The 12738-nt window shown below is 43.9% G+C and overlaps 1 protein-coding gene across 5 annotated transcripts in view; it reads left to right on the forward strand.

Moving 5' to 3' along the window:
- The window catches only part of PTPN21 (protein tyrosine phosphatase non-receptor type 21), a 111971-nt gene that overhangs the window by 28021 nt on the left and 71212 nt on the right, over positions 1–12738 (forward strand). For all 5 annotated transcript variants that reach the window (XM_033951490.1, XM_033951486.1, XM_033951491.1 and 2 more), the window contains exons 3-4: positions 4611–4780; positions 10313–10410. In XM_033951490.1, coding sequence (XP_033807381.1) covers positions 4611–4780; positions 10313–10410 — 268 coding nt within the window. The remainder of the gene's footprint in view (positions 1–4610; positions 4781–10312; positions 10411–12738) is intronic.

The following is a 12738-nucleotide window of genomic DNA, read 5'->3' on the forward strand; positions in this document are numbered from 1 at the left end:
GAAAAGGCTGTATAACCAATAAATTCAAATATTTGTCTGACTACGAGGTCCAAAAATATATAAATGCCCCTTTTCCCCGAAAATAAGCCCTAGCATGATTTTTAGAGTACATAAATCATTTTTTATTGTTGAACAGCATAGAAAACACCAACATGAAGAACAGCCCAAAACAGTCCAACAATAGTAACATTTGTCCATTTCCCTCACCCCCTTCCCCCCCACTCCCACAAATCCCAAACCACCCCGGACCCCCTCCCTACCCCCCGTGCCAGAAACAGATCCTAAGCAAACAGCAGAGGCTGTACTCATATGCCTTCCAACTGTCCAGCGACCGAACCCAACAACCCACCCTGTACCAGAACCCCCTCAAAAACAAAACAAAAAGCCCCCCCACACCCCCTCAAAAACCAAGCTCACATCCATCCACTCCATCAGTCACACCATTCACCCGTCCCCACGAAACAGCGGAGTACCAGGACAAATATCAGGAACAAGAAAAGGCTGGTTAGAAGGAGTTCGACACCAAACGCCGAGCCCTAGGGGATAGTGACTGAATGTAGGCATCCCAAGTCAGCAGGAAAACCGTCTTCTGTTTCCTAGCATGATTTTTAAAGATGTTCCTAATATAAGCCCTATCTCAAAAATAAGCCCTAGTTAAGATTGACTCCTGAAGCCCCCCACCCCCCTGAATGTCCCCGATACTTCCAGACTCCATCCCTACTATTGCCCGATTCCCCAGAAAATCAGACTCGTCAATGCAGCGACCCCCCACCCTGGTGAGACCTGACATATCTCTGCTCCGAGGCCTCCTAAAGCAGCAGTGGCAGCAGCACTCTGAATGGGCTGCTTCGTGGCCTTCCCCGCTGGGGCCTTCCCTCTGCTGTGTCACGGTGGGAGGGTTAGAGGGGTTCTGCTGCACAGGGGGATGGGAGGGAGGGATAGAAAGATGCTGCAGAGGGAAGGCCCAGCCCCGGCGGGGAAGACTGCGAAGCAGCACTGCCGCCGCTGCTGTTTTTGGAGTCCTTGGAGCGGAGGTATGCGAGTCTCACAGTGGGAGGGACGATGGGGTTCTGCTGAACAGGGGGATGGGAGGGAGGGATAAAAAGATGCTGCATAAGGGGATGGGTGAGAGGTGAGGAAAGATTCTGCACATGGTGGGAGGGCAGAAAGGAAAGAGGAATAATTGGAGTGGAGGAGAGGAAGGGAGAGATGATTGTTATACATGAAAAAAAACCAAGACATCCTCCCCAAAATAAACCCTAATGCATTTCTTGGACCCAAAATTAATATAAGACACTGTCTTATTTTGGGGGAAACACGGTAGTAGAAAAAACCCACTGTGGAGGTAATTAATTAGTTCAGTTAGTGCCTGGAGCAATTAACCCAACTGGGTTTCAAAAGTGAACAAATTACTCGCTTTCGTTTCAATCACAGGCAATATACCCCGTGGCTCAGCTGATCCTGGCAGGGGGAATCCCCATCAGCTGAGCCGCCAGAAATCCCCAAAACCACCTCAGCTGATGGGAAGCCTATGAGTGGGGTATTTTGTTGGTTTTTTTTTTTGCTCTTTGGTTGGTGGGAGGGGGTCATGACCACTGAGGAAGTAAAGGGGGGGGGTCATGCCTTAAATCCTCCAGTGTTCATCTTGTCAGTTTGGTCACCTTTGTGAAACTTAAGACGCAACTCAAACAGGTCTAAGTGCCAGCATCTAAGTTCCCTCTAGGAAAGCTTTGATAATGGCTGCAGTACGTCCAGAAAGTTGGTGAGACAAGTAATAAGTTGAACCAAAACTGTAAATTGAAAATAAGAGAAAAATTGAATGTAATAAGAAATTAGGAGCTATCTTTAAAATGGAACGGGTAATAGCCATACAACAGGGGCATTTAAAAAAAATTAGGGATGTTTGGGAGCCATTAACAAAACATTGTATGGAATGAATATTATTTTCTCCCTTTGTTCATACACGTCCAGGGTGGGGAGGGGGAGAGGGAATATTTTATGATTTATTATGCTTAAGTACAATTGTTGGGTATAAGGGGGGGGAGAGGTACTTGATGTGAGTTAAACTTTGATGGTATATTAAGTGACGTTAAAGTATAAAATGATTTGTATCTTATGTTACACTTGTTGAAAGTTTTAAAAATGAATAAAGATTAAAAAAAAAAAAAGAAATTAGGAGCTAATGGAATCTATGGGAATGTGCAGTAAGATGGTGCCACTCCGAGTCTCCGGTAAAAGCAGAATAAGTACATTCAGACATTACGTTGGTGTTAACCCTTGCCATCTTCGGTGCATCATATATAATAAAACGCTAAGCGCGCATGTGCACTCGCGCCGCGTGTTCCCTGATCTGTCGCGGCGGCACGAGTGCGCATGCGCGCCAGACAAGCTTCCCTGCTCTCCACCTCACAATACGGCGCTACGGGTCGAAGTGTCTTTAGACGCTGCCGCGGCAAGGCAGTGCGGAGCGGCGGCTGCCGGGAGGAGGCCGCGGCGGCTTGAGGCGAAAGGCGGTGCGGAGCGGCGGCTGCCAGCCGCTAGCACCCCCTGCCCTCTTCGTCGCGGCTCAGGAGAGACGTGGCAGTGCAAGGCCTGGACGTCACCACCGCGCGATGCGACGCCTGTGCGCTGCAGTAGGGACTCTAGAGGAAGTGGCTAGAAGTGCAGACACCAGCTCCCCGCGACACTGCAGAGGCCCCGCACCAGAGTGAACTCACGCTGCCACCCAGAACTCCCCCACCTCTGCTGACCCTTGCCCTGCCTGTCCCACAGGGCACCCCTGGCAATCCTGGCCCACAATAGCCGGCCCAGACCCAAGGCAGAGGAGACACTGGAACACCAGCAATGCAACGGGTACTCTAATGATGCTGGATGGGGTGGAAATAGGAAAGGGAAAAAAGAAAATGGGAATATTGGTAGGTAAAAAGAAGGCAGAAGGGCTACTGCTGGACAGGGGGGAGAGACAGAAAGAAAGGGGGGCTGGGAGAAAGAAAAAAAGACACATACAGAAAGAGAGAAAGAAATGCCTAAGTTTACATATCTATTCTGGGGCTTCCGGTGTGTTGGCAAGGATCGGATGATACCTGGTGAAATTTGGCGGCCTAGCAGTGAAGTCATCTCAATCTGGAGTTTAATCCGACTGATCTGATTTATATTTTCCCTTTTTCTTTTTTTTTCCAGTTTATGTTTTATTGTTAATTTCATTCATTGATTTGCCCCTTGTTTTGTTTTATTTTTAACATTTAAATTTCTCCAAAATTCTATTGCTCAACGGTTCCTCCTTTCTGCAGCTATTCCTATCTCTCTTCTTTTCTACCTTTCAAAGTCCTTAGATCAATGTAGTCTTGTTAGAATGTTTATTTTCTTTTTTTTTTTTCTTCTATTTCTATTTCTTACTTTTATTACTCAACTAATTGTTATTTTTCCAGGTACTTCAGTTAGATTGTGAGCCTTCGGGACAGTAAGGGAATTTCTAAGTACCGTATTTGCCGGCGTATAAGACGACTGGGCGTATAAGACGACCCCCCAACTTTTAGTTAAAATATAGAGTTTTGTTATATACTCGCCGTATAAGACTACCCCTTCTTCCGCACACCTTCTCTACCGCCCCGGGTGCAGCACAGCCGGCCAGGTCCCCTTACTTTTGTGGCACTTCCCCGACCGACCGATAACAGCCCGGGTCCGACAAACCTCCCTGCCCTTAATCGCGAATCTAAATTACCTTCTTACAGCTGCTGTAAGAAGGTAATTTAGATTCGCGGCTACAGGGCAGGGAGGATTGTCGGACCTGGGCTGTTATTGGTCGGTCGGGGAAGTGCCACAAAAGTAAGGGAACCTGGCCGGCTGTGCTGCAACCGGGGCGGCCGCCCCTCTCCCTTGGTAGCCACTCGAACTGCGAGGCTACTCTCCTTCTCCTTATCTGCCCTGCCTGCAGCACAGAGCCGAACGGAAGTCTTCCCGACGTCAGCGCTGACGTCGGAGGGAGGGAGGGCTTTGTTTAAGCTTTGTTTAAGCCCTCCCTCCCCTCCGACGTCAGTGCTGACGTCGGGAAGACTTCCGTTCGGCTCTGTGCTGCAAGCAGAGAAGGTAGGGAGAAGAAGAGCCGCGTACATCCAGAAGACTGAGCATCCAGCCCCGCAGGAGCCCCGCGACCCTCGGAGGCGTCCCCATGGGATCCCCGCGACCCTAGGGGGCGTCCCCACGGGATCCCTGCGACCCTAGGGGCGTCCCCGTGCAGCTCTCTAAACAGTACCCGGCGTATAAGACGACCCCCGACTTTGGGGAGGATTTTAAGGTACTGAAAAGTCGTCTTATACGCCGGCAAATACGGTACCTATTCTTTATTTATTTATCTTATTTTTATTGTATCCTTTAATGTATATTTCTCTGTAAACCTATATTACTTATAATTTTAATGCACACTTGTCTATTTTCTGTAAACCGCTTAGAATCCTAACGGAGTTTAGCGGTATATAAGAAATAAATTACATTACATTACATATTCTAGCACCCGTTAATGTAACGGGCTAAAAAACTAGTTGCAAATATTTTGCTTGGTAACTTAAACCTCATAAATTTTATTATTTTTAATTAATTTTTTTTTTTTACAGATTATATATTTCTCTCTGTGGTATTACAATAAACAGAACCAACGCCGGTGGGTGGATTTGGAAAAGCCTTTGAAGAAGCAGCTAGACAAGTATGCTTTGGAGCCTACCGTTTATTTTGGGGTGGTGTTTTATATCCCCACAGTGTTGCAGCTTCAACAAGAAATTACCAGGTGAGTAAAGTCAGACAAACCGTTAGTCCTTTCAGTCTCATCCATTCATTGCAGGCAAGGAAATGCCTCTAGTTCAACTCAGAAACAACAAATGTCATTAATAATAATAATTTCTTTTTAAATACCGCCACACCGGAAGGTTCTAGGCGGTTCACAGCAAACCAGGCTAATACATACAATGCAGATAAATACATCAAATTAAAATACGTGTAATTAGGATGAAAATACAACAAATTAAGATTAAAATGAGAAGAACATGTTAAAAGTTTTAAAACAGAATGCATTAAGATACCAACCTATCGAATAGTTGTGTCTTTAACTGTTTTCTAAAATCAAAATAAGAAGACTCTAACATAATTTTTCCAAAAGCCATATATTCAGTTTGGCGGCCTGGAATGAAAAGGTTCTCTCAAGGAACCTCTTATAATGACAAGATTTTATGGAGGGATATATAAACAGATGCACTCTTCATGTACTTTCATTAGAGTAACTCAGAGAAAAGTGAGGAACAAGATAGAAACATAGAAAAAAGCAGCAGAAAAGGGCTATAGCCCACCAAGTCTGCCCATTCCAAGTATCCCCTCCCCTGAATTTACTCCCTTAAAGATCCCATGTGAGTATCCCATTTTCTCTTAAAATCCGTCACGCTGCTGGCCTTTATCACCTGGAGTGGGAGTCTGTTTCTATAACCATAAAGCCCTATGACCTCACAATGCAGATGTAAAGAGCTTTAGCCAATAGGAAGAGGAGATGCAAATGTTAAGAGCCTTAGCCAATAGGGAGAGGAGGAGATAGTGGATGCTGTGGCCATTTGGCCTTTATCTGCCATCATAGAAACATAGAAAAAAGCAGCAGAAAAGGGCTATAGCCCACCAAGTCTGCCCATTCCAAGTATCCCCTCCCCTGAATTTACTCCCTTAAAGATCCCACGTGAGTATCCCATTTTCTCTTAAAATCCGTCACGCTGCTGGCCTTTATCACCTGGAGTGGGAGTCTGTTTCTATAACCATAAAGCCCTATGACCTCACAATGCAGATGTAAAGAGCTTTAGCCAATAGGAAGAGGAGATGCAAATGTTAAGAGCCTTAGCCAATAGGGAGAGGAGGAGATAGTGGATGCTGTGGCCATTTGGCCTTTATCTGCCATCATAGAAACATAGAAAAAAGCAGCAGAAAAGGGCTATAGCCCACCAAGTCTGCCCATTCCAAGTATCCCTCCCCCCTGAATTTGCTCCCTTAAAGATCCCACGTGAGTATCCCATTTTCTCTTAAAATCCGTCACGCTGCTGGCCTTTATCACCTGGAGTGGGAGTCTGTTCCAATGATCCACTACTCTTTCGGTGAAGAAGTACTTCCTGGAGTCGCCATGAAACTTCCCTCCCCTGATCTTCAGCGGATGCCCTCTGGTGGTCGAGGGTCCCATGAGCCAGAAGATATCATCTTCTGACTCGATGCGTCCCGTGATGTACTTATATGTTTCAATCATACCAAAAACTGTTTTATAACAAATGCATGAAAGCTTAAACAAAACTCTAGACTCCATCGGCAGCCAATGGAGCTTTTGATAAAAAGGAGTAATATACTCCCATTTTTTAAAGCCCAAAATGAGACGAACAGCAGTATTCTGAACCACTCCCAATTTTTTAAAAATTTTCTTATAAGCACCTAAATATACAATGTTACAGTAATCAAGAATACTTAAGATAGAGGACTGCAACAACAAACAAAATTCTTCTTAATGGTACGAAGCTTCCAAAGCACCGAGATAGATTTCTTAAACAAATCGGTATGTTTTTCCAATGTAAGATGTTTATCCAAAGTTACTCCCAATATTTTTATGGATTGTTCAGTATTAACAAGCAGCGACCGTGTTTGCCGTAGACAGTATTGACTTCAAGATGAACTTGCATATGTAATGGAACACACCATCTGATAGAATATAAGTGATTCACTCAGGTGATGTCTCCAAATGGCTGATTTTGCATGTTAAAGTAACAAATTATCCAAAGTGGAAACAGCCGAATAGCAAAAGCACTGCGTGCCTCGATCAGTGCAGGTGATCGAGGCATGCAGCATCCCAGACTTCAAGAACAAATGGGATACCTATGTGGGATCCCTACGAGGGTCATGCCAAGGAATAGGGTCACTAGGGTATAGACTTGAAAGAGCAGGTCAGTAGAGTGGCAGTATAATTACAATTATACTTAAGGGGGTCAGTAGACTTAAGAGGGTGGGTCAATAGTGTGGGCAGACTTGATGGGCTGTAGCCCTTATCTGCCGTCATCTTTCTATGTTTCTAGTAAGTGTTGGAGGGAACTACAATCATTCAAAACAAGACTTCCAACATTGAAATCATAAGCACATAAACAGTGGAGACTGCCGGGCCGCAAAGTACTCAAAACAGGTTCCTCTTACAGAAAGAGTCTGAGTTTGATATTGTTTAAAAATTATTATTATTATTATTTTAATTCTTTATTCATTTTTCATCTTACAACAAGTGCACAATACTACATCATATTAACTGTTACAAATCACTTGTTATTCATACAATTCTGATTTTACATACATGAATTTATTCCCCCCCAACCACCCTTCCCACAAGTAATTGAATTCAAGATATCATTTATATATTATATTTCAATCTATTAATCAAACCTTTAAAAGAACTATTTACCCTCCCCCTACATGTAAATGTACTTTCATTAGGAAAATGATGTCTATTCATTGCAATAATTTGTTAATGGCCCCCAAATTATTATTTTTGTTTTTGCTTTATGATAATTGTAAATTTAAAATTTCAGTGAAAAGAAAAACTTCACAAACATACATAAAAAAGAATAAATAAGCATATTAAAAAATTAGAATTTTGGACTTAAAATCAAATACAATAATGAGCATTCATACAAAACAATACAGCAAAGTCTTTACATCGGGGGTGTCCAACCTTTTGGCATCCCTGGGCCGCATTGGCCGAAAAAAATGTTTCTGGGGCCGCACAAGTGCGCAAACACTGCAGCAAGACAGAGGAGGGAGCCGGCAAAACGGTAAACACCAAGAGGCAGCAGAGGAAAACACTGCATCGCCCTCAACCGGGGCCGCACATAATACTTCACGGGGCTGCATGCGGCCCTTGGGCTGCAGGTTGGACACTCCTGCTTTACATATATTAAGAATATGTGTTTGTTTATATATCACTTATAGCATTTTTCCCTTCCTGCCCTGGTGGGCTCACACTTTATCTAATGTACCTAGAGCAGTAGGGGATTACGGGCTCTTTTTACTAAGGTGCGCTAGTGGTTTTAGCGCACACGGGCTACACGCTAACGCCCCCATAGAGCTTACGTTAGTATTTTTCGTATAGCGTGGGGTTAGCGCACGCTAAAAACGCTAGCGCACCTTAGTGAAAGGAGCCCTAAGTGACTTGCTCAGGGTCACAAGGAATAAATTATAAAAAAGATGGAAACAGGAACAATGCCCATTCATATTTTAAGGAAAACATTTATACGCCATGCACTCCGTGTTTTACTAATTTTTTGGGCCCCTTTTACAAAGACGTGGCAGCGGGTCCTGATGCAGCCCATAGGAATTGAATGGACCGCGTTGCATTTGCCGCACGGGAATCGCTATTGTTTTTGTGAAAGGAGCCTGTTATTCGTCACTGTGCGTTAAATATGTTTTCCTTAAAAAAATTCTTGAATATTGTTCCATATTCTTCATTTCTATCATTTTTATAATGTATTCATTATTTTTTAATATTCTTAATATATGTTAAGACTGCAGCGTATCACATGGTATGAATATTCATTATTGCATTTGGTTTTAAGTCCAAATTTGACATTTTTTAATTGTGGTTATTCTTTATGCTTGTTTGTAAAGTTCTTTTCTATATGTTTATAGACCCCTGATGTAGGTATTAGTGCCGAAACCCAGCCTAGTTGGGTCATACCTACAGTTGGCCGTCCTGCCTCTTAGCCATCTCTGCTACTTTTGTGTGCGGTGTGTATACTGTGCATTTGGGTTGAATGACATATTCAAAATCACAAGGGGCTGCACTGGGATTTGAACTGGGCTCTAATGGTTGTCAGCTCACTACTCTAACCATCAGGCTGCTCATCCACTGAAACTTCTCCAAACAGCTTTTTTCCACCCTTTCTTGAATCTGCCCCCCCCCCCAGTGAAGTTGCACAAGAACATAAGAATTGTCACCGCTGGGTCAGACCAATGGTCCATCATGCCCAGCAATCCGTTCCCGCAGCGGCCCTTAGGTCAAAGACCAGCCTCTAACTGAGACTAGCCTTACCTGCGTACGGTCTGGTTCAGCAGAAACTTGTCCAGCTTAGTCTTGAAATCCTGGAGGGTGTTTTCCCCTATAACAGCCTTCGGAAGAGTGTTCCAGCTTTCTACCACTCTCTGGGTGAAGAAGAACTTCCTTACTTTCGTACGGAATCTATCCCCTTTCAACTTTAGAGAGTGGCCTCTCGTTCTCTCTACCTTGGAGAGGTTGAACAACCTGTCTTTATCTACTTTGTCTTGAATCCCTGAAGGGTGTTTTCCCCTATGACAGACTCCGGAAGAGCGTTCCAGTTTTCCACCACTCTCTGGGTGAAGAAGAACTTCCTTACGTTTGTACGGAATCTATCCCCTTTCAACTTTAGAGAGTGGCCTCTCGTTCTCTCTACCTTGGAGAGGGTGAACAGTCTTTCTTTATCTACTAAGTCTATTCCCTTAATTATCTTGAATGTTTTGATCATGTCCCCTCTCAGTCTCCTCTTTTCAAGGGAGAAGAGGTCCAGTTTCTCTAATCTCTCACTGTAAGGCAACTTCTCCAGCCCCTTAACCACGTTCTGGTTCAGCAGGAACTTGTCCAACTTTGTCTTGAATCCCTGGAGGGTGTTTTCCCCTATAACAGCCTCCGGAAGAATATTCCAGTTTTCCATCACTCTCTGGGTGAAGAATAACTTCCTTACGTTTGTACGGAATCTATCCCCTTTCAACTTTAGAGAGTGCCCTCTCATTCTCCCTACCTTGGAGAGGGTGAACAACCTGTGTTTATGAGCTGTCTTCCATGATTTTCCATGGGAGGGGGAAAAATACATTCTTTCTCCTATAGGAACAAATGGGTCTTAAGAGCAGAATGTCCATATGCTCTCTTGTTCACTTAAGAGTATGAGTTGCCATAATTGGAACATAGGCCTTGGGGAGGTGAATGAAAGCCATTTCCATAGGTAGATGAGAACCCTTTGGGTATGGATGTCGAGGACTTAGATAATGGAAAAGGTATGCAGGATCTGCCTCCCACTAGCGCAACATTTTTTATCAGATCCTACTGAATAACATTTGGAGTGTTTCAAAACATTCAGTAATAGCTAAGTATTTCCATGTTGGAGAGTAGATATTTGGGGAGATAGGTATTTTAGCTGCTGTTCACCTCCTGAAGTTCTTTATAAAGTACGTTTCCAGTAAAGTAGATGTATTTATGTACTTCAGAAAACACTGTTAAGCTCTCTTCCCCCCCCCTTTAATATCTTTGTAGGTATCAGTATTACTTGCAGCTGAAGAAAGACATCTTAGAGGGGAAAATTCCTTGCACTGTGGAGCAGGTGATTCAGCTGGCTGGATTAGCTGTTCAAGGTAAGTTCAGGAACAATGCTGCAAAAGAGTCAAACTGTGGCGTAAAGATCAGAAGAAGCAATGAGGAAGTTGAAGATTTTCTCATAAAGACATGCCATCTTGAGGGTTCATAGACAACCCCGCGAAAGACAAAGGCGCGCGCCGACAACTGAGCGCAAGACGGAGGCGCGCGCCGAAGAAAATTACACTTTTTAGGGGCTCCAACGGGGGTTTTTGTTGGGGAGCCCCCCCCCCAGTTTACTTAATAGAGATCGCGCCGGCGTTGTGGGGGGTTTGGGGGGTTGTAACCCTCCACATTTTACTGTAAACTTAACTTTTTCCCTAAAAACAGGGAAAAAGTGAAGTTTTCAGTAAAATGTGGGGGGTTACAACCCCCCAAACCCCCCACAACACGGCGCGTTCTCTAACTTGTCTTTGACAGGTTCTAGCTCATCGTATTAACTTTTCCACTTTTATCCTAGAATTGTGGCCTAAAAAAACCCATCTGTTCTCAAAATTCTTGTAATCCCTTCAAAGCAGCGATGTGAAACTATTGTTAACTCGTGGATGCCAATGTTGATGGTCAGCCAATCTCTTTTGTAAACCGCATAGAACCAAAAGGCTTTTGCGGTATATAAAATCATATATAGAACAAAATCTTTTCCAGAGAAAGGAAAATGGTAAAACCAGAGGACATCATTTGAGGTTGAGGGGTGGTAGATTCAGGGGCAATGTTAGGAAATTCTACTTTACGGAGAGGGTGGTGGATGCCTGGAATGCGCTCCCGAGAGAGGTGGTGGAGATGAAAACGGTGACGGAGTTCAAAGACGTGTGGGAGGAACACAAAGGATCTAGAATCAGAAAATAATATTAAATATTGAACTAAGGCCAGTACTGGGCAGACTTGCACGGTCTGTGTCTGTATATGGCCGTTTGGGGGAGGATGGGCTGGGGAGGGCTTCAGTGGCTGGGAGGGTGTAGATGGGCTGGAGTAGGTTTTAACGGAGATTTCGGCAGTTGGAACCCAAGCACAGTACCGGGTAGAGCTTTGGATTCTTGCCCAGAAATAGCTAAGAAGAAAAAATTTAAAAAATTTAAATTGAATCGGGTTGGGCAGACTGGATGGACCATTCGGGTCTTTATCTGCCGTCATCTACTATGTTACAAATAAAAATTTATGTTATGTTATGTAAAGCCAATCTAATCTGATCTGCAGACATCTCCCTACCTCTAGCTTTATTTTCTTAGCAACTAAAGATCTTTTCTGTTTTATCCCACATTTTCTTCAATTCTGATATCGGGGGTGTTTTTTTTCCCTCCTAAACATTTAGGAAGGGAGGTGAAAGGTTGACTTCTCTAATAAGCATTATCATGCCCAGGTTGCTGCTAATGGGTTTTATTGATAATTGTATCATTAAATTGATTGTTTTATTGCCTTATAACATAAACCCTAATTTTTTTTTTCCAAATTATACCCTCTTTTGGTTACTATATATAAATTGTGAAGATATTTTATAATGGGTGTATATCAAATAAAGATGAACTTGCATTCAGATTCTGCTGTGCAGCAGAGTCGAGTATTGATAGAATTAGCAGTGGTGGGGGGTTTCTATGAACAGTGTGTCCTGTGACTTGTTTAATGAAGCTACAGAGAGTCACAGATTTTGAAATTGGAAACAGTGGGGATAAGTTGTTTCCAGCAGTGCTGGATCATTCTAGGGATCTTTAATATCTGCTTTAGAAAGATTAGAGTTAGAGAATGACAGGGGGACAAATTTTTTCCCGTCCCTTCCTCACGCGTTCTTTTCCTGTCCCTGCCCCATTCCTGCAAGCTCCGTCCTCATCTGCACGTACCTCAAACACTTTGTTTGAGGCTTGTGCGGTTAAGGCAGAGTTTACAGGATTGGGGCAGGGACAGGAAAAGAACTCGTGAGGAAGGGACGGGAAAAAATTTGTCCCCGTGTCATTCTCTAATTAGAATTTCTATTTTTGTAGGGAATTCCAGAAATCTTCATTAGCAACCTGGGAATACCCTGTTCACTGCACTCGGGGATTGTCCTGTGCTTTGAGACCTGTGTTGGATCATAGAAGTACCGTGGCCAGGGCTGGTATTTATGAGGAGGAAACCAAGGCAGTTGCACTGGGCTCCCATGTCACAGGGGGCCCTGGGCTTGCCTCGGTCCTATAGAGGAAGCATAGCCCAAAGGGGAGCTCTGGGGTCCCCTCCCCAGCTTCTGCCCTGGATCCCTGAACATCTAACAGCGGCCCTGACTCTAGCTGCTGGATATATAGAAATAAAGGCTGACAAGTCGTTTGACCTTTATTTCTGTGTAGGTGACACAAGAATGG

This window comes from Geotrypetes seraphini, chromosome 7 (genome assembly GCF_902459505.1).
Source record: "Geotrypetes seraphini chromosome 7, aGeoSer1.1, whole genome shotgun sequence".
Taxonomy (NCBI): Eukaryota; Metazoa; Chordata; class Amphibia; order Gymnophiona; family Dermophiidae; genus Geotrypetes; species Geotrypetes seraphini.